The sequence below is a fragment of the Botryllus schlosseri genome, chromosome 2, assembly GCF_051294905.1.
Source record: "Botryllus schlosseri isolate E-star chromosome 2, Bs_hap1, whole genome shotgun sequence".
NCBI lineage: Eukaryota > Metazoa > Chordata > Ascidiacea > Stolidobranchia > Styelidae > Botryllus > Botryllus schlosseri.
The window spans coordinates 262,701-288,912 of record NC_137237.1 but is presented as its reverse complement, the minus strand read 5'-3'; the positions used below and the strand labels follow the sequence as shown (position 1 = coordinate 288,912).

At 40.2% G+C, this 26,212-nt stretch overlaps 2 protein-coding genes and 1 pseudogene across 2 annotated transcripts in view; 1 reads left to right on the top strand and 2 right to left on the bottom strand.

Moving 5' to 3' along the window:
- The window catches only part of LOC145432702 (heat shock cognate 71 kDa protein), a 205,649-nt gene that overhangs the window by 73,528 nt on the left and 105,909 nt on the right, over nucleotides 1-26,212 (bottom strand). The window lies entirely within an intron of this gene.
- Nucleotides 1,722-21,077, top strand: LOC145432729 (transmembrane 9 superfamily member 1-like). Its single transcript, XM_080309556.1, has 2 exons — nucleotides 1,722-2,521; nucleotides 18,335-21,077. The coding sequence occupies exons 1-2, from the start codon at nucleotides 2,340-2,342 to the stop codon at nucleotides 19,920-19,922; spliced, it is 1,770 nt and encodes a 589-aa protein (XP_080165682.1). The 5' UTR covers nucleotides 1,722-2,339; the 3' UTR covers nucleotides 19,923-21,077.
- LOC145432789 (tryptophan--tRNA ligase, mitochondrial pseudogene) lies at nucleotides 20,983-24,315 on the bottom strand (annotated as a pseudogene).

Genomic DNA, 26,212 nt, shown 5'->3' with positions numbered 1-26,212 from the left:
CCATATCTCTCTCTCTCCAGCTAAAATTCATGAAAAACAGGCGGCAACGATGGTGGTACAGAAAAAAATGCATATATACAGTTTCGACACCTTCCTATCCTTCATTGTATCGCAATCTCTTGCGAGGTATTGAAATGATGAAATTTTTAGCAATAAATTGAATTTAATATTCCCCTATGTCCAGGACATCAAGGACAAAAATACATGCCGTTTCCAGATTGTCCGGTTTCGATGTCACACGGATGACTTGGCTTGAGCCATAATAATGGCGATATTAATCAGGCGTATCGGCTGACGTCTGAAATTTATGCAGCTATTGTAATCTTGTTCTGTCAGTTCGAACTGTTATTTTTAATGTTTCTACTCTTGTATACCGTATTTTCCGTGCTGAAAAAAAGGATTTAATCATCATTGTCAATGCTATCTATAGAAATTAATCTTGTCACCTGTGGAAATATCTTGGAAAACGGTTCTGCAATATAGCGCTCTAAGCAATGCATACCGGTACGGTACGGTACACTACAAAAAAAAATTAGACAAGTTTGGTCTCAAATCGATTTTTTAGCAGAAAAAGTCTTAAAGACAAATTAGTCTTACCAAGTACTTTCTGTCTTAAAAGTAATACCGGAACTGATCGAAAATAGTAGGGGTGCTTTGGGGGCATCCATTTCAATGTTAGGGTCTGAGCGAAGGGGAAGCATGAGAGAGACCAGAATTTGCGGTGTTGGGATGATACTGTACTATGGAGTTTACTAGATATTCACTAGATATAGTTATCAAGGTACATGCCACTTACTACTCACATGCACTATTCAGATCAATATATATATGGTTGCCTGAGTCGAAAATAGCATTTATGGTGAGTGGGTGGTAAAATGAGACCATCAGTGAGACTGAAATTGTTGAAAATGAGACCAAATCCTCCTCATTTCTTAAATTTGAGACCAAATTTGTCTAATTTTTTTTTGTAGTGAGTATGTGGGATATTATTGTAGTTATCCCGCGATCCAGGCCTCTACAAACTACTGAATTTTCAAGTGCACAACTATAGAACTATTGAACTAACGACCTTTAAAAACCCATGACCAACTAACTGATACACAACTAACGGCGCTTCTTCGATATACGCGCCAGATCGAAACAGTGATCCACTGATCCCCATGTTATCAACGAATGTTTCCCATGAACACGATAAAATTTATAAACGTCAAAATAATTTTTTTGCCTTTGGAGAGACGGATATCAGGGTTGGGGGAATGGAAATATTAGGGTTGGATATGGGGTTAGGGTATCCCAAGATTAGGGTTGGGGGAGGGGGATATTAGGGTTGGAGGAGATGGGATGTTAGGGTTGGAGGAGAGCGGATATCAGGGTTGGAGGTGGGTTAGGGTCAAATTTGGGATTAGGGTATCCCAAGAATAGGGTTGAGGAATATTAGGGTTAGATATCGCGTCCCTAACCCCAACCCTAATCTTGGGATACCCTAACCCACCTCCAAAACCCTGATACCCCTGTCATCCAACCCTAATACCCGGCCCCTCTCCTCCAACCCTAATACCCCCTCTCCTTCAACCCTAATATCCCCCCTCGCAACCCTAATATACGACTCCAAACGCAAAAAAAAACTATTTATTTTGACGTTTATAAATTTTATTGTGGTGTGTTGTGGGAAGCATTTGTTGGTGTTATGAGGAACACTGTTTCGATCTGGGGCGTATATCGAAGAAGCGCCCAACTAACTACCAACTGATAATACGAATCACTGAATTAAATTGCAATTGATGAGTTGAGAAATGTTAGAGATATAGAATCTGCATTTAAAAATGACGGGGTTTAGAGTGTTAGCTGATAGGTGTTACGACCCCCTGGCTACGCCACTGTTAGTAGTGATGACTCTGAGCTAGCAATGGCTGCAAGAATAACATCACACAACAGAACACCGGTATCACGATTGCCGTCAAACGACAACACGTGTTTTCTAGTTCTTCGACAACTAAATTAATTTTACAAATGCACTAGAACTAGATTTAAAACTATATACTCACTGTTCAAAATCTGCAACTAGGCCTACTTGTTTTTGAAAACCAACAAATAGATCTAAAAATACTCTACTCTTCAAATTTGCAACTAGAGCAAGTGTTAATTGGTTTTCAAAATCCACGACTATAGAATTAGAATTACTCACTGTTCAAAATCCGTAACTAGAACTACTCACTTTTCGAAATGTGCAGTCACTTGACCGTCAACCAACTATATGGATTGGTGTGTTTATACAGGTAGGTACATGATGATGAATTCTTATTATCAATCTTAATGCAGGTTTAATAGCCTATAAGACGATGTTTCTGCCTGGCGTGGTTTTGGGTTGTTTGACACTGTCTTTCCACTGTGTCGTTGGGATGGGCACGTATAAAGTAGGCGATCGCGTGGAGATTTTTGTTAATAAAGTGGGACCGTACTTCAATCCTCATGAGACTTACCACTACTACTCGCTGCCTGTATGTAGACCAAAAGAAATAAGGTAAGTCTGTCAATGGTCAATCATATTGACAGTATCTGCCACATAGAGATAGAATTATGCAAGCTTGCATTTTATTCCACGTTACTGAGGCGACGTAGTAAATTCATTCATTCATAAGCTTCTGACACCGTAAATGCCAGTGATTCATTTTGTTTAAATATTGTTTGGGCCCAGTTGACTCGTCGCTATAGCATTGTGGAATAAACAGGTTGGTGTCTTATTTCAAAGACTACTCCATGTCGTTTCGTCAACTCCCCATCTTTTCATTGTGTTGCAACCTTGCGGTGTATTGAAATGATAAAAATTTTTATATTAAACTGAATTGAAAACAAAAATACTCCGCAGTGCATTAGACAAAATAAATTGCAATTTCGGTCTTAAATTCTAGACCAGTGGTTCCTAACCTTGCCACCAGCGCCCCCCAAGGGGCGCTGGCGATTTTGAAGGGGGCGGAAACGCTCAGGGGGCGACATGGAGGGCGCTGGGTTCAAGGGGCGATATGGGGGGCGCTGGAGAAAAATGGCTTCGCAGTAGATGATGTGGTAGTAGGACATATTCTTAATGAGTATTCAGAGCGAATTAACACTGAAAACTTCGTTTTATATAGCCTACAAAAGACATATAGCTTTAATTGTCCATGGGCGCCTAAATGACTGGCACGGAATGTTCCTGTCTTGGCGATCTGAACCTCAGAAGACGAATTCCATCTGGCTGGGAAAAATTATATGCCAGTGAAAAAATACCAATTTGAAATCGTGTGCGTCTTTTAGTTTAGTACGATTGGGCGACAGGGATATATAGAACTAGATATCCCTGTTGGGCGATTCTTTATTTTTTGATATAGCAGACAGGAGGTCACGAAATAAAATCATGCAACGAAGTCATACCAACGGGTCCGCCCGCCCGAATGTGTTTAACTATTAGTTACGGGCCCTACAATTTCCAAGACACCGCACAATGTTCCCTCTACGTTTTGACGAGTCTGCGCACACTCACCAACTCACTGCGCAGACCCTTGGACAACAGTGCGTAACGACTAAAAAAAGGTCATAACTTCGGATTTGTTGTGCGCAACGTAGATTTTCTGTGCGCAGAGACCGTGTCAGCACTGCGCACGTGCGCAGCTTAGAGGGAACATTGCACCTCACTCAGCTCTACCGGAAAATCTGGTGACATGAGCAGAGAGGACAAGAAATTGACAGCAATATATATGCAATTCCTGATCTTATTGACCGATTTTATCATGAATAATCGAAAACTTTCGCGCTTCGCACTGGCTCGCTAAGCAGTAGGCTACAGCTGATTTCGTGGCAAAAGCGAACAACGTGATGGGGGGCGGTCGGTTTATCACCCTATGGGAGCCCAAGACCCAAGTTTTTTCAGGGGGCCTGTAGAAATGTCGTTTCGTTCCTGCCAACGGGTATACGCCCGAAGATGCATAATCATTATTGAGGGGTCCTACCTTTTCAATCACACATCACTCAGCTCTACCGGTAAATCTGTTTACGTGAGCAGAGAGAGGATAAAAATTGATATCAATATATATGCAATTCTCGATCATATTGACCAATTCAATCAATAATTAGTAAAATTTTTCGCGCTTCGAAGCGAGAATAGCTGGCTCATTAAATGGACACCAAATGTAGATGACCAGTATCAGCAAATAGCGGATAGCCAAAGGGGGGTCTTGGGGCGAAGCCACCTAGAAGTTTGGTTTATCACCTTATGGGGGGCCAGAGAACAACGTGTTTTTTTTAGGGGGGGCTGACGAAGTGCTGTTACGGCCCTGGTAACGAATTAATTGTACCTACGGGCACGCCCGAATATGTTTAATTATGAATTACGTGCCCTTTATTTTCCAATACAACAGCTCACTCAGCGCTACTGGTAAATCTGATTACGAGGGCTGGGAGGATAAAAAGTTTATAGCGACGTATATGTGTAATTACCACCTATTCATGCATGCATTAAAGAAAATTTTATCACCAAGGGCGACCAGGCCACACAAACTTTGCTGACCATCGAAATCACGCTACGGGGTTCTTGGGGGCGAAGCCCTCAGAAGTTTGGTTTATCACGCTATGGGTGCGCAAAGTAATCGTTTTTAGGGGGGTTGACGAAGTGCTGTTACGGCCCTCCCTCGTACTCATTGTCTTTATTACATTCCTTACAATATGAGGTTGGGGGGCGCTGGAGGAAAAAAGGTTAAGAACCACTGTTCTAGACAATCAAAGGATATGGTCCAATATTTGACCAATTTCAGTCTTATCAATGAAGTGAAGACTTGAAATCAAGACTGATGGAGCTTTTGAAGACTTTATTGAATTGTTAAGATTATTCGGTCTTGATAATGAGACCAATAAATTTTTTGTGTCAATTTTTATGTAGGCCTAATCATTATTGAACATATATATTAGGGTTGTTCAAAATTTGGAAAATGTTTGGAATACTGCGTATCCATAGCTTATTCTGTAGATTAGTGTTAAAAAACAATAATGGGCCTGAAAGAATCTCGCAGAAAAGCCGGTAAGATTTGTCTAAATGCGTTTGAAAGTAGCCGTCGGCGAGTGGGCGGGGCATCGATGAAGTGGGCGGGCAAACAGAAGCCAATAATCTTGATTGGTTGAAGCCGGTAATAATAAGCTACTGATTGACTGAAAGACCGACTTTGTGAACACTGATGGTAACAATCTGTGTGTTGTTGTGCAGTCGTTTCTGTTGGTGGCATTGCAGACATGATATATTGCCTTTGTTAATGTTGTCATCGAGAGTCCATACACATTAGGGTTGTTCAGAATTGACCGACTTTCAAAAAGTCTAGGTTTTCAGTCCGTTTCCCATGCCTTATACCTCAAAAACAAATTCTGGCAACTTTTTTTTGTAATTCATCCCCTGCATCCGTGTGCACATTGAACTGGAAGAATAGCAGATGAAAATAGGGGATTCCCCTAAAATCTGAGTGTCACGATTTTACCTAGCCTAGTTAAAGTGACATATAACATGGATTTATGCAGCTGTTGCGGTTTGGAGTGCTACAAAACCCCACTATATAAGGCATTCCTAGTTCAGGATATCATTTCCATGTCCCACACTGCCTTAGAACTGCTCAAAACTACCTAAAACTGATAGTCATTTTGTTGGATCACATATCCTACACCCCTCAAACCTACCAGGCACTGTTCATCAATTTCCTGGATCCCCATGTGCAAGAATACAACTGTAAATGTAACATCCACTCACAGCCACATAATAAACATCACAGGAAACGAAAAACTAAGGCAAAGAAAGAGATCAACTTGGCAAAATATTATATAAATCAGGTGGATGAAATGGTTGCTTTCGAGAAATCTGCATATCTGTTCAGGTGATCTTCCACAGCTTGTAGGAGGCTCGCTCGCTGTTTTTCGTCATCCGTTATGAACGCAGCATAGTTGGTATTCAATTTTACCATACGCTCTGCTGCATCATTAACTACTTCAACAGTATTCACAAATTCTTGAGCAGTCACGAAATCTGGATCAGTATGCCATTCCGAAACTGGAAGACTCAACCAATCATGTTCCACATGTATAGCATCAAATAGAAACCACGATTCTGGCCCAATCAAATCGACCATACTCATTGACTCAGAGACAGAGTCAGAGATCAGACTGAGAGGCATACCTCTGCGAAATTTTTCAGGGATTGGCATTTTCAGCAATTTAGCAGCCATCGCTTCCTTCAGTTTGTCAGGAATCTTTGGATTAGCCGAGAACATGGTAAATACCACCATTTCCTCAGTTAGATACCAATGATGTTTTCCCAATTTCTTGTATGCCACATCAGCAACAGTGAGATCGCATAATGAAAAGTTTTTCATGTCATGAAGGAATTTGAGATCATTCCAAGGTGCGTCACATGCAATACCAGTTTTCAACCAAGCTGGAACATAAAACAAAGCAATGAATGTATTGATTCGTTCCAACTTTTCAATGAACTCTTCAGAATAGTCCATTTGCTCACTCCACATGAACATTTTTTGACAGTACAGGACTTGACTCATCCATCTAGCGCTATGAGTAGCACCAGGCTTGCGAAAACGATGATCAACATATTTGTCATCCAAAATCGCCAAGGTGCCTGTTGCACATTCTCTACATTCTCTGTAGTCATCTCTTATCAAGACTTCTTTCTGCTTTCCATCATTGGGTTTCATCAGTGGAATTATTTCTTGCTTTGCTTCAACAGCTTTCATCGCCAACCAGCTACCTTCAATAAACTTCAGCGTTTTATAGCTTCTTGATTTATCAATATGTTTCCACTTCTTCTTGAAGGTATTAAAATCCGTGTTTTCAGGGCCTGTGGTTGTCGATCCAAACAAACACTTCCAAACCTCTCGAATGACCAGTTCATAAATATGATGGCGACAGGCATTGTAGAAAACTTTCCTGTTAATCAATTCTTCAAGTAACGGAACCGCACCTTTGTTTTTACCAGTGTTTGAGGATGTTGTGTCAAACACAAGAGCTCTAACAGATTTTAAATTCCAAAGTTCCAGCAGTTGAAATGATGCATCAGCATGTGCTTTTCCTGTACCAATTTCCAGAGTTTGAATGCCAAGAAGTTTCCCTTTCTTAAATGCGCCGGAATACGCAGACGATGCGAGCACTGCCAAGGCCTTAAATTGATATCCTAGACGACTCTTAGTGAGCTTTCCATCCCAGTGCAATGCAATGTGCTCTGGTGGATTAGTGGATATTTTTTCAAAGATAGATTCGGAAATTTTCAAACGATTTGCAATGCGTCGTCGATAGGTCCCAGATCTTGAAGGATGGAAGTCATTAGGGTTGCCATCGCAAGCTTTATTCAGTGCTGCAGTTATCATGGTAGCGGCATTATCACTGACTTTCAAGCGATCAAAAACCTGGCATAGGTCTTCGTCGCTGAATAGGTTTACAGGAGCTTTTAGAGTCACAAATTTAGCGGAATGACCAGATGTCGACTGTGCAAGTTCAAAATCAGTGCTGTGAGAAGTGTCAGCTACCTGTGAAGATATAGATGAGCTCTCTGTAAATTCACCTTCGCTACTTGATGCTGGTGCAGACTCTCTTGCACTCATGGTCCGTCTCTTTTGTTGCATGATTTTCGCTTTCAACACTTTATCTTTGCCACCGATCGTTGCTAATCTCGGACCCCTTTGATCCTGATAAAATGCCATGTCTTCACGTTTTTTATCGTCAGAAAGAAGTCTACTTGCTTCAATTGTCGCTATCGCGTCAGGGGCTCCTATATCCCATAGCTTACTCAGTTTGGCTTCAAAGTCGCTTTGTTTTTTTGATACATATTGCCGGCCTGCAGTTTTCTTTAGTGACAGCCATTCTTTAGTGACAGCCATTGTTTCCATACTGTTTCCAATCTTTTAGTGGCATTGACTTTTGTGATATCTTTATGCCAGCAAGTAACCAAAAACCGATCACTTCATCTACTGCGATCTGGATGTGTGACTTGACTGGTTCATTTTTTAAAAATGAATGCTCTCTCAGGTGTAGCACATATTGCATAACTTGCCTCAGAGTGGGCAACTTCGATCCCGTAATGGCTTCCTCAGATGGCCCAACTAAGAAATGCTGTGTCTGCGATCGTGTTCTTCTAGTTTTCTTCGGTACTGCTTCACTAGATGACGATTTTCTTTTTTTTCAGACATTTCGCACTACAGCTAATCCTAGAAAAACATATATACATAAACTCAGTCAAGCAACAAAGAATAGTGGAAAACATTTCAGTTCTTTTAGAGTTTTAGGTCGAACACATACTGCATAACTTGCACAGGAGTAGCCAGATTAGATCCAGTTATAGATTATCGAAGATAGTTATTCCTAAATTGGAAAAACTCATACCAGTATATTGATATCTTGGGATATAACAAAAAATTTAGAGCAACCGACTGGCGGTTTTCCCCAGTCACTGGAATAGACATTTGCAAGCTTTGTTTATATCCCAGTAGAAAGGAAAAGAGTATCAGGTCTATTATATCAAATAGTTGTATACTGCTATAATACTATGTTCACTAATCACGCGCTAAACTCGCTAATAGCATGAGTCAAAACGCCGCCTGATAAGTCCTGCACCTCAATCGTAAACACAGTCCATCAACAACAAAGCAGCAAGACACCTGACTAATCAATGATCCCCGTTTCACAGCCGTGCTCAGCGCTTCATCAACGCTAGAACATACGCGTCACGTCAATGAGAACACACGCCATTCCTGTCGAGTCACTGACAACGGGGAAATCCCCTAATTCCGAAGAAATTTTTAGGTGCATGAGAAAACGGCAATGTGCACACGGATGCAGGGGATGAATTACAAAAAAAAGTTGCCAGAATTTGTTTTTAAGGTATAAGGCATGGGAAACGGACTGAAAACCTAGACTTTTTGAAAGTCGGTCAATTCTGAACAACCCTAATACACATAGTACAACATTGCAACCCCCCAAGTTATTATCTACCTGCAGAATGTGTATAACAGTGTTGCTATGTATTGCACAGGTGCTATCCCTAGTTAAGATACGAATAAACTATATGCATGCATCTTGCGACCTTCAACCTTTCCAAAACTTACTGACAGTGAGTGAAACTCAAAAATTTCCCGCCGGTAGTCAACATCTCAGTAGTACTTGTTATGTCTAGTCGACGTCTCACCAATAAACGAACGGATATTACCCTTTTTATTCACGATTAAATGAAGGCAAAAAGCACTATTTACAACAGACATTAAAAAAGTACGCTGCAGGATCAGTGTTGCATGGTCAGGCACAAGTTGCAGATTACAGGCTTTTGATTAGAGTTGACTTCCTGCTGTCTCCAACGGTCTTCCTATGCTGTAACACATCTGTTTCTTTGTTGTTCATTGTCAGTCAAGATTGCAGCATAGTCTGTGCTTAGCTTTACACCTCGTTCTGCGGTATCATTAACGACTTTGCCAGAATTGATGTCGGAGCTCATTCTGGTGTAGGAATCTGATAAGTTCCAAACATCAACCAGTTGAGTTAGCCACGCCCCAGAGCATTCGAAAAGATCAAGTATGTACCACGGTCCACGACTGTGGCCCAATAAAATCAGACAAAGTAGTGTCCTTGTTGATATGCACAGTTGCACTTTATGAGGCTGGGCCCCTTCTGAAACTTGAAGTTCGCTCTACCTGCAGGAGCGTCTTTCCCATATTTTCTCGGGTTTCAATGCTTTCACTCAGCGAAAACAAGGCATATACAGCGGTTTCCTCCCTGATATACCAGTCATACACTTTAAAAGCTGTTGTAAAGCAGCTTTGGAAACTTGTTGATCATGTTCCTTGTAACTCAACATGTCCTGGGTGAATCTCAAGTCATTACCGGCTGCATCACGACCGATGCTGGAATCAACCCAGGCAGGTATATAAAAGTGAACTAAAAACAAATTGAAGCGATGCAGTAGTTCCACTTCTTCAGATTTGTAATTTATTGATAAGCCCACATCAATATCTTCTAAGCATACAGAATTGTGCCCATCCATCTTGCATGGTGTGTTGCACCAGGTTTGTGATGATGTATATATCTGTACTGAGAAACTGAGAAGAGCCTGAGCAATAGTCACACATTGTCTCTAGTCATCCTTTGTGAAGAAATCTTTTCTGGTCAGTAGTAGCTTGAAGTTATCAACTGTCATTGCTGCTCGTTCTTTAAAACATGTAGGAATAGTCAGAGTCTTGAATTGCTGTTTTCCATCAAGACTGCTCGTGCTCTTCTTACGGTGGGCATACCATGTGATCACGCCATCTTTTGTGCAGGTTTGGAAGTGATCGCACCACAGTGTCGCAATCCTTGCCATTTTCCACAGTCATTACAGCATCCACCACCTCATTAAATAGTTCATGAGTAGGGGTTGACTGAGGACAATGCTCTTTCAGATGCAGAAAGCATCTCATTACTTCTCATATAGTTGGTAATCTCGAGCCACAGATGTAATCGCAAGTATATCCGACCAAGTACGGTACTGCTCAGATTTAGATCTTGTTCTTCGCTGCGGCATGTGTACACTGTACAATCTTTCGCCGTTTTGCTTCTGCCATGACTGCAATATTGTTGCTCCAATCCATAAACGACTGCTATCGACTCTACAGCATTCAAAGAACACGTGTTACAGTACTACTTATGACTCATCAACCCACAACGCGCTTGAACAGAACCACAGCCGCTACTCACAGACTCGACCTCAGCAAAGCAGACTTTCAATTTAGTAAAGCGACGCACCCGAACCCGAGTCAGCCGTTGCAGTAATCATTGAAGCTTAGCCGATTAGCCAATCAGCAACCGGGTAATTCCAGCCCAAATCAACCGAGGCAGATAACCACATGTTTCAAAATGAACATCAAATGCAATTCCTAAGCAACATAGATCAATTTCAAATTGAACAAAAGTTATTTCGCGGAAATACATTCAGCGGTTTTGGATTTATGGGGATTTGAAAAAGTGCACTTTTTGCGCTCAGTCAACCGTTAAGAGGTATCATTTTTTAGATCATGAACTTTAGAATTTTACTGTAAATTAGTCTTTCTCTGTGGCTTTAAATGGAGTACATTTTCAGAAAGTATATAGCCTAACACTCATTTTGAATATTTTTATTATGATAATAACCTAGCCATTTGGGGTTGAAAGGGGGGCTAAAGGTAATGCTGGAGTAAAATCAGTCATGCCACTCATGCGTGATGACTTTTTTCAGGTTGGATTGTGAAAAAAGGTATGCTTCAAATTTATTGAGTAAGGTATCATATGAAAGCTAAGAACGAGCACTGTCCAATAAAGGCAATGCCAATAGTGATTTCAAGGATCTAAGCTGCATTATAACAAGAAAACTATATTCATATATTTCCCATGTGTCTAAAGGTATTTTGTGTTATATATTTTTTTATACACCTTGATGTATTATAGATTAATACTTCATTAAGCATATGTAATAGCTTGGGGCAGGGCTTACTTTATATTCCAGCTTTTTATATTTCATATTTTGGTGAGTGGTGCATAGATTATTAATGTTCAAATAGTCGGGCGGTATAGCAGCTATGCATGGTTGAAAAAGATAATTTTGATAACTGCACTATGCACATATGATCTGGTTCCATAGGAATTATTCTTTTTAAGTGGCAAAGATTCATCTTGAAAGCTCAATGTCACATGTATGCGTCACCCGTCCAAGTGCATAACTGAAATTGTTTGCAAAATTGAGATTTAGGACTGGCATTGGTAGGGGCATGCGGTCAGAAGAGACAGTGCCTCATCAGTCATTCAAGCAAAACAAAACTTGAAATACGAAGTACATGTTCATGTTCATAGTCAGCCACAAAGTTTATGAATTATAATTGATAGAGACATTTTCCAAGTCGAGAACGTCTAATTTCCATTTTTCGTATTCAAACACAGTAGTAAAATTTGCGGGTTGATCACAAGTATATCGTCTTGCATGAATTCACATTCTCCAACCTCATCATGAACCAGATAGATACATCAATCAGAAATCAGGCTGTACCATCTCTGCATGGCATCAATGTAATATACCATGTATGCTGACAAGTTTATAATATATCCTGACTTGTACACTCAGTGTGGTTACCATATTTGTTGGACCGTTCAAGTTTGATTGTTTTCTATTAGTAAGGATTAAAATGACCAAATTAACTACTTATAGATGATTTTTAAACTAATGGAGACAAATGGTCGAGAATTGCGGTTTTAAAGATAATGTATAAGAATGACGAACTGTTCAAAGAGAATGGCCAATATCGTATCACCATCCTGCCCAAACCATATTTTATCCAAAATGACGTATCATTACAAAATTTGGTGTCAAATCTAAATACAATGACCTAGAAACTTGATTGTATTGATATTAGTTTGCCAAATGATGCGCTACCTCGTGAGCTAGAATACAAATATATTTCACCAAATTGTGACAAGATAAAGATGGAGATGGAATTTGGGAGCACATGGCTAATCAATCTCACCCTACATTCAGTTCATTTTGTGACATTACAGCAACAAGTGACGTGCGAAGAAAAGTGACATAAAAGCGCAACAAAGTAGGCCTAATATAATTCTTTTTCTGATATTAACCAGTAGCTGGTAATTTAATCTAAGGATAGATGAGGTGCTCAAAGAAAGAACGGTTGGATACGAATTACAAAGCAATATTTGCAACTGATTGTGCTTTGAAAAGCAATCCTATGATATTTTCAATGATTCAAAATTTTGCATTCCGAAAATGCACCACACTCAACTTCATGAATTAAAATCTTGTGTTACGAAACAACAATACCCCAAAGGCACACTCAGGGGTTCTGTCTATGACTGTTAATGTATTGGTTACCCAGACATGTTCGAGTGAAATGTTATGTATAATATAGAACTAGGCACTTCCTTATATCTTTGACTGAATAATAGCTTGAATAAATGTTTGATATCACTTGCACCATGGAAGGAAATGGACAGTGCTAGCTAATTAATATACTTAATCACAAAACCAAAAACCAAGCAGCTGTATAAATTATACCCCCCAAAATACCTTCAGACACGGGGGAAATATCATGACCTTAGTTTTCTTGCTATGACACTGCTTAGATCCTTGAAATCACTATTGGGATTCCTATTACTGCATTGTATTTGTTCTTAGCTTTCATTTGATACCTTACTCAATAAATTTGAAGTATACCTTTTTTCACATTTCGGCCCAGAAAATTCGGTCATACATGACTGATTTCTTTGAGGGCCCAACCGTCTCTGCTCATTTGACCTATAAACTTTTGAAATATCCAGCATATTATTGTTCACAATCAAAGTTCCCGTAACAGCGGTCTTGAAAACGCTGATTCACCCACGAAAACTCAAGCCCATCATGTATAAAGATCCATGCAAAATAAGTTGTTCAGAAATGCCATTTCAACATGGTTCAATGAACGCAAAAAGTGGTATTTTTCTCACTGCGATAAAATCTCAACGACTTATCCGATTTCGATAAAATCAAGTTTTTTCTGATCAGGGGATCACTGTCTCCCTTTGTGTGCGATTTGAATAAAATCCATGACCATAGGGTTATCTTTTGAAAAAAATTTGGTTGATTTGGCAGGCAATGACCCAACCTTGTTTTCGTGATTGCCCGCCTTTTCGCAACTCTGCTGTCGGTGGCCCGCCCACTCTTTACCAACGACTTTCAAACGCATTTAGACAAATGTTACTGACTTTCCTGCGAGCTTCTTTCAGGCCCAGAATTGTTTTACTGACTTTCCTGCGAGCTTCTTTCAGGCCCAGAATTGTTTTTAACAATAATCTACAGAATAAGCCATGGATACGCAGTATTCCAAACATTTTCCAAATTTTGAACAACCCTAATATATTTATTGTTTTTGATTTCAAAATCATAGATACAATGAAGAGAGAGAAGGGTGTCAAAATGACTCTATGGCACACTCTGGTTATTCCCACCCCACAAACTTATTTTTTTGCTTCTAACCCTGACTACAGATCTGAGATAACATATGTTTGACGCGGCTAACCCCTGATTTATTGATTCTTGACATATTTTATAACATAAACAGGTCACAAACATTTCACAACAGTTCTAACCCAAATCAAAAATCGATGTTCAACCGTTGCTGAAAAGGGGCCAGGGATCAAAGATTACTACTTTTTGGGATGAAATTTTGAAGAAGCAGCCTTATTCAAGAGTGTATCTCATTGCATATTCTATTCCCAGGAACAGTAGGCCTACCTTATTTTCGATTTTTTTATTCAATGAATTCCGGCACACTCGATGAGACACTGCCTATAGAATTATTGAAAAAGACAGGCAAGCAATTAAGAAGCATGTTACAGAACAGGGTGCAAAGTCAGTTTGTCAAAAAAACGATGCGGCAATCCTAAAACGCACTCCAGTGTTTATTGAATGCTATTCACTTTGTAACATGATTATCTTCTGTAAACGTTGACTGATCGTTACCTAAGCGATTCATTGACTCTTATATGGCTGGGCACGATGATTCCAGCACCCGAATCTGACTCAGGGATCAATTTTAATGATTGGAGTCGAATAGTGAGAGATGATTTTTGCCAGTACGGTACTGAAATGCTCTTTGCCACAAGAGTTAGTTTATCAACAAGAATTATACTTTTAATACTATCTTCCACTGTGGAAGCCTTGGCACCTTGATTGGTCGTGCCGCAGTATACGAGACATAGTACAAAGCTACTAGCGTTACTGGAAGTTACAGATTTCCGAAGTCATGATCATCTCACAACATTGTGCAATGAAATCGGTATGGTCGAAGAAATACCAAAGTATCTTTAATGTGACTAAAGATAACTAACCTACGGATAGATGCGCATCACATGATTCAAGGTCGAGTGATGCTACAGTCGCAGATTTGTTGTCGCTTGATAGCATGAAACGGCAACGTGATTGCTAACCCCATAGATGACGACCCGAGCGCTCAAAATTATTAACGTTGATATTATTCGAAAGCTACATTCGCGCTGATTCTGATAATATACATTAAATTTTTATTAAGGCAATGGAACCACCCCGAAATAGCCTTCAAAGTCTGAAAATTGGCATTGTTCTAAACAATGACAACGACGCAGCACAATGACCTCAACAATGGTTCTTGTGTGGTTGCGATTGTTCAGAACAATACCGATTTTCAGACTTGGAGGGCTATTTCGAGGGGGTTCCATTGCCCTTATCAGATTTTGATGTATATTCTCAGAATCAGCGTGACTGAAGCTTTCAAATAAGATCGACTTTATTTAATTTGAGCGCTCGGGTCGTCATCTATGGGATTAGCAATTACGTTGCCGTTTCATGCTATGAAGCGACAACAAATCGGCGACTGTAGCGTCACTCGACCGTGAATCACGTGATGCGCATCTATCGGTTCGGTAGGTTAGTTATCTATAATGTGACGGATAACACGCATTACATTCTTTGTGGTGGCATAAAAGGTAGCCTACATATTGAACTTTGACATAGTCAATTCTAGTGTGACATCATAATGAGTGATACTCGTATACTCGACACGTAATACGTGATTCAGAATCCAATCACTCAGGTACTCAATTTTACCCAGCCATACTTGTGAGGGTTAAAAAAAGGAGAAGTTCTAGTTGTAGTTGCGAGTGTTAAAAAGTGAGTAGTTCCAAGTTAGGTTGCGAGTTTCGAAAATTGAGTTGTTCTAAATATAGTTGCGCATTTAAAAGTCAGTACGGTAGTTCTAGTTCAGTGGTTCCCAACCTGTGGTATTCGTACCACTAGTGGTACGCGAAGGTCTTCCAGGTGGTACGCGAGTAGATTCTGTTTTTTTCGAACGAAGGGAGTAATTAGTTCAGGTGATTTTTGGTTTTTTGAAGCCGTCGTCTCACGCTATTACCCAGCTGCTAATTTTTCCTTATACGTGGGAATGCGAGCAAGGATTTTCATCTTTGATGACTATCAAGTCGAAGAAACGAAACCGACTAGTTGCGCCCATACATGACTTTCGATGCGCTGTAAGCAAACGTATGCCACGCATCGACAAGCTAGTGAAAATTAAACAAATGCAGCCATCGCAATAAATAAATTAACTTTTGTTGTGTGTTTTTATTTCATTATGTTGTTCTTCTTGTGACTGGTGGTGAAAAAACCAATTCCATACATCCCAGCAACCCTGGCTGATAATGCCTAGTTCAGGGGTGTCAAACTCAAATTGCATCGCGGGCCGGATCGAAGACATGAAATCGCTCGCGGGCTGGACCAGTCAACGGAATCCAAAATGTTGCCTCGTGCGATTGCTTCTCGATGGAATAGGCTACTTCATTATCAAGCATTTATAGATAATACACGGACTGTAGGTGTTTCATTCTAGCGAGTCGCAACACCATTATTTGCGAGTAATGAAATTGGCGAAAATACGATGTTTGTCCGGTTGAATACCGTTGAGAACCGCTAAACCGGCGATACAAGTAGTCATATTTCAGTGTTCTCTTTCCTTTAGTCCAGGGGTGGCCAACCTGCGACCGTAAGATGGAATTTGTGCGGCCGTAGACACGCAATTCAATTAGTACGTGTTGGCGGCCGTCGACATGCAATTCGAATTTACGAATTGACTCCCGATTTCTTGTATGATTTTAATTAATCTTGAAATTTTCTTCGCGCTGCGTGCGATTCAATGCAACTACATTTTTCGATTTTAATATAGTAGCACCCTTTGCAATCAGAGCCCCACAATACAGCTGCGAACATCAGTGAAAATGATGCACCTCACATGGAAATATCAACTCGTGTAATTGTGTGCTCCTCACTATACTAACAATCCTGATGGGAGGACAAGAAATAACGGCATGCTACAAAGTGACTAATACCAATTTGCCCACTGAAGATGCATCATAATGGAATGCGGCCGTAGGCTACACGAGTGGTCGAATTGCGACCGTGAATGGCAAAAAGGTTGGCCACCCCTGCGTTAGTCATAATTTGGCGTTAGCCCTGCGTATGCGTTGTGATGAATACAAGATATTTAACTGCCAACGCGGATGTTGTAATTTAATTCATTAATGTGGATGTGATGGATAATATAATCTGTTTTCAATGTACTCAGAATTACTATGCGGGTCGGATAAAATCGTCTGACTGGCCGGATCCGGCCCACGGGCCGTATGTTTGACATCCCTAACCTAGTTTATTAGAATTTGTTAATACACCTCGCATAGGCCAAATACGTGAGTACGGACGTCATAAATGGTGGAAACGCGCGTAACTTATATAGGTGGTACACGAGCCCTGCATAAAAGGTTGGGAACCACTGTTCTAGTTGCAGCCGAGTATTTTGAAAAGTGAGTAGTTTTAGTTGTAGTTAGGAGTTTGCGCAAGTCCAAAGAAGAGGTGATCTTACAAAAACCACTGTGAAACTCCGATTGGTCGTATCGCAACATAAATAGAACATGTAGCCTAGGCCTACCAGTAAAAAGTTAAAAAATTTTTGCAATCTGCATTCCGTTTGTATCGTGGATTTTGCACTATCGGTGAACTTATCGTTTGACATTTTACAGCTTGAAGCCTACTTTATAGGTCTGCCGTCGTAGACAGCTCATCGTCTGCTCATTGTGAATGAAACAAATATGTTAACATGGTGTTTTGCTCAACGTACCGCAATATCCTAACTGAAGCAAGACTTCGTTGGCATTGCATGGTTCTTATATCAAGAAGCGCATTATGAAAAATGGTGATGTAGACACCATCGTCACCAGCAGTGTACGCACAAATTCAGTGTTGTCAGCCAACACCTGCTATACTGTTGAACGTTCTTTCCCCATTCTCGGCAAGCTACGTACTATGGACAGACACTTTCTACCCGAGAATGTAGAAAAGTATCTTTCGTTGTAGGCTACTACGAATCCCAATCATATTTACCATAATACGTGATTTAACTATACTGGAATTCTTCATGGGGCTACATTTTGTTAAATTGAAGCTTTTTCGTGTAAAAATTTGTCGGTTTGAGTCAAAAAAGTTTTTTCAGGCCAAACTACTTCGTAAGGTCTGGCAGTTCGAACCAGAAATGAAGATAAGTAGGACAATTTCAAGTTTTTTAAGGTCAAAAAATGTCAAAATTTTAATTCTTCAGATCAAGATCTTCCGTTTTTTGGGTAAAAAAACATCGCCTTGATAATGAGTGATACTGGACACCTAATACTTGATTCACAATCGAATCATTCGGCTAATCTTTTACTGTCAAATTGACGCTAAATATTGATTTATTATTAATCGAATCTGTTTCAGACACAAATCCTTAACACTGGGAGAAGTCCTGGACGGAGACAGGATGGCATATTCCGAATATAACATCGAGTTTGCCAAAGACCAAGAAGACGCCGAGCTATGCACCATAGAGGTCGACGCCAAACATCTCGAAGAACTCCGCGACGCAGTGGAGGAGTTGTATTACTTTGAAATGGTGGCAGACGAGCTTACGATGCGCGGCTTTCTCGGCCGATTCGAGGAGTCCAGTTTCCTGCAGGTTCCGCACCTGCACAAGTTATCCTTGCACAACCACATTACATTTCGATTCACTTACAACGGGGATAAAATAGTATCCGCTAACGTAACTACAAAGGAACACGCGCCACTGTCTTTGGACCAAACTGCACCCATCAAGATAACCTACAAATACTCGGTTGTCTGGCAGAAGACAGATACAGATCCAAAAGACCGCGCAAAGCTTCTCAAAGATTATAGTTTTTTCCCGAAAAGCCTCGAAATCCACTGGCTTTCTATTATCAATTCAGTAGTTTTGGTGTCACTTTTGATGGGGTTTATCATCGTGATACTGACAAGAGTGTTGCGGAATGATTTTTCTCGTTACAACAAGGCAGATGATGAGGAAGCTTCTGAATTTAGCGATAATGATAATGGTTGGAAGATAATTCACACGGATGTGTTTCGATTTCCAGCGTATAAATCCTTATTCTGTTCTATATTAGGCGTCGGCAGTCAATTGTTGTCAATAGGAGCTGGTATTATCCTGATGGCATTATTTGGCATGTTCAAACCACACAGACACGGTTCTATTAATACGGCAGCTATACTTTTGTATGCTTTGACGTCGTGCGTGTCCGGATATATCTCAAGCTCGTATTATAGAAAGTTTTTGGGTACCAATTGGGTCGCTAATATCGTCCTCACGTCACTTCTATTTACAGCACCCTTTTTTACGGTGTGGAGTGTGGTCAATACTGTACATTGGGTGTACGGGTCGACCCAAGCTTTACCATTCACGACTGTATTGTTGATTGCATTTGTGTGGTTTTTGATCGGTTTTCCGCTTACTGTAGTAGGTGGAATACTGGGAAAAAATACGTCGAGCGATTTTGACGCTCCTTGTAGGACTAAAAACATAGCTCGTGAGATTCCGGCACAACCGTGGTACCGTATGACTCTGGCTCACATGGTTTTCGGTGGGTTTCTGCCATTTAGTGCTATTTCTGTGGAATTGTACTATATTTTCGCGACGGTTTGGGGTCGTGAAGTGTATACTTTGTACGGAGTGCTGTTTTTGGTGTTTGGTATTGTGTTATCCGTGTCTGCCTGCATCTCAGTGGCTCTCACTTACTTTCAACTTAGCTCCGAAGACTACCGTTGGTGGTGGAGGTCCATTTTCAGCGCTGGTTCGACTGGATTTTTTGTTTTTGTATACGCGACCTTCTTCTACTTACGAAGGTCAAACATGTCCGGCGTTGTGCAAAGTGTGGAGTTTTTCGGTTACACAATATTGACGTGTTTCGCCTTTTTTTTGATGCTAGGAACGGTGTCGTTTTTCGCGTCCTTGAAGTTTATTCGCTACATTTATGTGAATTTGAAAATGGATTGAATCGATGTGTCAAGATTGGATGAAAATTCCTTCCCAAAAGAGTACCACGCGCATGGCTCAAATTGAGACTCTGGTTGCTGGACAATTAGCCTGTTACCTAATCAGTAGATGTGTTGCAAGTTGCACTGTAGATAACTAGCCCGCGGATTGATGCGGACCAGATAGAGCCAGAAGTTGGCATTGTTGCAAATGATTGAGGCCTCACAATTGGTCATTTTGTTGTGGTGCTCTGATTGTTTGAAACATTTTTTGACTTCTCAGCAATTTTGGTGGGACAGTTGAGTGTCCTGGCTAGATTATAATTGTGTGACGGTAGCCTTCGTCCGAGATCATTTTTGAGCTAGAGTCGCAAGCTATAAGATTACCAAATCGTCGCTGTGGAATAAAAGTAGCATTTTACTCATTTGGAGAAAATTGACTTGGCCATGATTCACTTTGAAACATGATAAACATAAGTATGCTCAAGAAATGGCTGAAAAATTAGTTTTACAAAACTTCATTTGCGATAGATTTGTCAAACGGGTCTCAAAATTTGAAAAAATGGACATAATCTACTTTGATTCGCGACGATATTTGAATAATATATTCATATTGAAACTAAACCGAATTATCTTTGGCTGATACTCGGCATAGACCAGGGGATATGTTAATACGAATATACAATTAAATTCTATATTGAAGTGCTGCACCTCAAAGAGTCTTCCGTTACCATGTTAGTTTACGAAGCTACCATACATTGCTAGCCTTTTCTGGTGATTCGCATCTATCCGTAGATTAGCCGTCTTTAGTCGAACTTGGCACTGAAAAATCAAGTTAACGCCTGAGCTTATATATCTGATGTTGGTACTCAACTTTAAACGACTTCAGGCATGTGTGTCAAAATCAACTTGTAATGCCTGAGCCTAATTCTGATGTTGATATGTTAGTCTGAAAGACTGCGCTCTAAGGCATGTGTGCGTTTCTAGTTATTTTCTTGTTCAAATGTGGATTCCGTCCCGTCCAGCAGTTTCAACTACCGGTGGGGCAAATTTTCCGTCGCTATTTACAGTAAACGAGTAAATTATCAATCACATCTGTAATTTTGTGACAATTTAACATATATATTGATTGTATCAGACTGAATGTGTCACACGCAAATAAAGTCGCCCAGACAAATTGACTGGTTTAATCACGAGGCGGGATAGTTGAGCAGGGCTAGGCACAATCATTTGAGTAGGTACTTGAAGCTGAATTGAGCATGAAGTTCGATGATTCGATTCGAGCAGTGAAAGACGATTTTTCCAAGTACTGAAATTATAGTTTCCACCGTGGAAGGCTTGAAATCAAGATTGGTCGTGTCGCAGCATACGAAAGTATACAAAGTACAAAGCTATGCTCGTTACTGGAAATACAAGTCTGTGTCGAGTTCAGTAATTTTACGCATTTGAAAGAATGTCTCTAGCCAAGTCAAGTCACCAAAAAATCGTGACTCGAGTCCAGTCATTACAGCCCTGTTTGAACTTGACACATTCATACAGTTGTGGCATCATAAAGAGTGATAGCCTACTTGTAGTCGTAGAAGTAACGTACCAAATTTCTACTCAAGTAGAAGCAGAGTGTAAGTCCGAGTCAAAAAGTAAGTACCGATATTCTAGCCCCAGTGTTGCATAAGAACTGTCAAGTAAAATCAAGAGTCCTAACCAGAGGTAGGCAACTTTTTTGCTGATCACGGCCGCATTTCGATTACTTATTAGCCTACAGCCGCATTCTAGGGCATAGCCGTAATTTACTAACTGGACGCAAAATACCTATGTTAAACTGTCCATTTCCGGTGAACTCTGGGCTATTTAACTTTTCTTACATCGGCCTATTATACGCACCGAAATCGAGAGTGGTAATGTTATGAATAGTTACTGGGATTGGGTATGGTCGGGCTGAAAAATTTTCAGATTCCCGAATGGATTCCGTCATTAATAGTAGCAGTATCGCATATTACTGTCAAATATTTATCCTTTCTCTGATCAGAGTAACCGGTAATGTAGGGCAAGTTATAAATGATAAATGCATCTTCGGGTGGGTCAATTGTTATTAGTAACTTTGTTACATGCTGTTATTTCTTGACCCTGCATCAGGTATAGTAAAAATATATTGGAATCGGCCAAATGTACCAGAAATAAATTTCTGCCGTGAGGAGCACACGATTCCAATTACGGTTGGGGAGCCACTATAATAAAATCGAAAAACAAAGGCGCATTGAATCGCGCAGAGCGCGAAGAAAATTTCAAAATGAAGTAAAACGGCCGCTAACACATAGGCCTAGCAATTGAATTACGTGTCGACGGCAGCACAAATTCCCTTCTACGGCCGCAGGTTGCCCACGCCTGGTCTAAATCTACTTGAATTACTTCGAAAAATAGAATTAAGTAGGGGAGATGTGGTACCGTTGGATCACTGGGACCGAAAATACTTTGAAAATTCTCTATGATAATTCCATGATTACACTCCGTAATCTTGTCTACAATTGCATGCTGGCAAAATCTTTCCTCACATACAAAGAAATTCGACGTGCGCGAGCTATGGGGTCTCCCACAGCTGATTTTTGTTTTGGGGGGTCTAAACTAAATTTAGATCGACATATACATTTTTCTTTGTAACCTTCAACACGAACAAACCAGCAATCATTTTTATTGTGAAGTGTAGGGCTTGTATCAGGCTATATAATGGCACCTATTATTTTTTTCAGTACTTTACTTGAGTGGACTTTTTTTCGATTCATGTATAAAATTCGTAGGGTGGGGACCGATGATACAATAGCCAAATCAAGCAAAATAATCAAGCATACTAATCATGAAATAAATGAAACATGCCTACGTACAGAAAATCTTTATGTAATAATTGCATATGATGTTTTATCGCTATAACGAAGTATTTGGAAGTCACACTGTCGATTTTCGGGCAATATGTATGTACACACAAATTTATAAGTCCGAGCCTAAATCGAAACGTGATTTTATTACAACATTTGAGTTAATATTTATTCTATTTTTTGACAGTTGCGACCTAACATTCTTCTTTGGCTTGATGCAGCTTAGATTATAATACTGAGCAAGAAAAGTAGTCACATTTGACTTTTTTATGGTATATGTGTCATAGGTCCCCGGGTCTTGTGTCATTGGACCCACCGGGTGGGGACCGATGACACGTTCGAGCAACAAATTTTGAACGTCCATAAATATTTTTTGAAAAGACGGATATTCATGTATATGTGCGCGATAGGTAGAGCTTGTATCAAAGTGCTGAGCCAGCAAAAGATCTGCTGTTTTCGGCTGAACATTTCGGGGCCAGCGATCATTTTCCAATTTTTGATCCATCGGTACCACATCTCCCCTACTTTCTAGTAGTATTCTAGGCCTGGTTTTACCTAAGAAACCGTGAATTAAAAGTAGTCTAAAATCATAAGCACTTAAGTTGAGCAAGTAAAATCTGCTTGAGTACTTTGAAAAGTAGAAGTACTCCGTTACTGACCAGTGACCACCTCTGAATGCGACCAGTTTAGATTTCAAGGCTGCCGCATTGGAATAGCATCGAAACTATAATTTTTGTTGATAAATTATCGATTAGTGGCAAGGAGCTTATCTTTTCAGTAGCCTAATCGAAAAAATCATCTCTCACTATTGGAATCAGCCAGTGGAAAGTTACAGACGAAGTTACAGACGAAGTATTATCAGTGACGGCTCTTTTGATTTTCAACCAAATCTCATCATCTGAGTCGGTCATATTCATTTTTCCGACCTCAGATCGGTCGCTTTTGCTCATTTTCAACAAAGGATCTCGTAGACTCTTAATTTTTTTTAGCATCGCTATAATGAATGCATTCCGGCACATCAAAAAAATCTCCGTATTCGCGATTGAAAGACTTTGCTACTTCTTGACAAAGTTCCAGATGCTGTTTTTGGTCTTCACCCACCGGCACATGTGTTGCTTTGTATAGTAAAATATCAGCGCATTGTAGAACAGGATTCGTGAAAAGTCCGAGGTTTCCAGCCCTACGATTCGCTTTTGATTTCTCTTTCCATTCGATCATATGTTTTAAAACACTCTGCTGCAAAAGACACGATAAAATCCAAGATAGAGCCCCATGCTCTGGCACATCTGATTGTTTGAACACAACGCATCGTTTAGGGTCTATGCCGCATGCTATCAAACAAGCCACAATCTTCAAACTATCTTGATAAATCGCTTTTTCTGTTGGTACAGTTAAGGCATGCAAATCTACGACGGAATAAAAAATGTCTCCTGCATACGATTGTAGATCAATCCAAAGTTTTAGCGCTCCCAAGTAAGTCCCCAAATGAGGCACTCCTGTTGGCTGTATGCCGGAGAAAACGACTCGTTTTTTTAACGGAACACGCATCGATGGCCGTTGACAATCTTCTGACCAACGTTGCACGATATGAGCAAAATCGACACAGCATAGCTATCTAGTCTAGATCAAATGATCAGAAAGTGTCAGCAATCAGCATACAATCGAATAATAACGTACAATCATAATCTAGCAATAGCCCTGATTACTCAAATTCTCATGCCAGCGACAGTGATGTCATATTTGTTTTTAAACAGAGTTTGATGATCAAAATCTACACAGCATAGCTTTAGTCTACATAAATTATCAGAAAGTAACAGTACACGAGTGATTTGATTCTGAATCGAGTATCCCCCACATCCAGCTTTATAATCGTCTGAATGATATGTAAACTCCAGTTTTAGATTACATCAATGATGATTTGGTATTTGTTCGACCGTGCCCTATTTCATTGCACTTCAAGACAATGCTGTGGATTGATCACTTCACAGATATGTCATTTCTAGTAACTGCATAGTTTTGTACTACATGCTTTGTATGTAGTGATACGGCCTGAGGTGGTCAAAGTAGACATCATTGGTACTCAATTCGTAGAATTAACATCACAAATATCTACTCAAGTAGAAGCAGAGAATTCCAAGCAGGTGCTCTAGGCCTAGTTTTACCTAGGAACTGTCAAGTAAAATTAGTATTTTAACCTACTTGGAGTACTTTGAAAGTAGAAATACTTTCAAGCATTCTAGAGGCCTGGTTTTACCAAAAAATGAACATTTAGAAGTAGTGCAAGAAAGAGCAATAGTGACGAACATCAAAATAAGAATTGCGACGTCGGGCACTAGTCCGATGTGGATGCCGGTGTAAGAAACCGCTACTGCAACCGCAAACGGTTGTTCGGAATCCTCCTATCTGTTCATTACATCGCATTGTGCAGAGGTGATCAGTAACGAAGTACTTCTACTTTTTCGAAGTACTCAAGTAGTTTCCTCTTCTTCTGGCAATTACTCAAGTAGGTATTCTTTCACTACTTCTACTCTGTAATATTTAGTGAAGTACTTACTTTTCGCTATTTTCAGTTTGTCAAGTAGAGGTAGCTTAATCCTCCGATAAGAAAGATAGCCTAAGGAATTTCGGGGCTGTTTTCGCGGTGTACCAACATTTTATTTTCATAAAAGTCATGTAAAGCCAAGAATTTTCGTTGCGCTTCGCGCACAGTAGATATGGAGTTGCAAATATCTATTAACGAAAGTATCGGTGAATATAATTTAGATACCGGGTTGCGTGATTCCGTTCACACCGCATTGTCGCCTATATCGAGCGAGATAGTGTAATGGTTATGCGTCCGGCTTCTCGAGCGGTAGGTCGTGGGTTTGATCCCCGGCCGGGTCATACCAAAATCTCGAAAATTGGTATCCGCAGCTATCCTGCTAGGCGCTCAGCAATCACGGATAGCATGGAGGAGAAGAAAAAAAACGGGGTCACAGACTAGATGACCTCATGGGGTCGTATCGCAACTCCGTCGTCATAGCATCTCGATGGTGCAGGCGAAAAAAAATACCATATCTCTCTCTCTCTATATCAAATATTTCATCACACTAAATATGACCTACTATAAGGTTTCAAACTACCGTTTCCCACTCTAGCAATTACCTATCATATCGTAATCTAGCAGCCCATGACGTGTCCTACTCTGGAAAAGTGGACTTCGACTTTTTTTTAGCGTTAGACCCGTTTTAGCAGACCACAGTTGAAACTTTCTGGACAAGAGTCATGCTTGCTTTTTAGTAGTATTTGTATTTCTCTTTTAATTACGAGTATTATACTTTGAGTTCTAATTCATTACAGTTCTTTTGTCTGGAGAACACACATGTTCAGCAGGAATAAAAGCAAGTGTGGTAATGCCCATATTTTCCGAAAATAAAGCTACACTATATGGCATTTTTACGGTCCA

Excerpts from the sequence above, each read along its gene's own strand:
- LOC145432729 (XM_080309556.1), top strand. The coding sequence starts at position 2,340 with ATGTTTCTGCCTGGCGTGGTTTTGGGTTGTTTGACACTGTCTTTCCAC. Across the intron at positions 2,522-18,334 it reads TGTAGACCAAAAGAAATAAG|ACACAAATCCTTAACACTGG; the intron begins GTAAGTCTGTCA and ends AATCTGTTTCAG.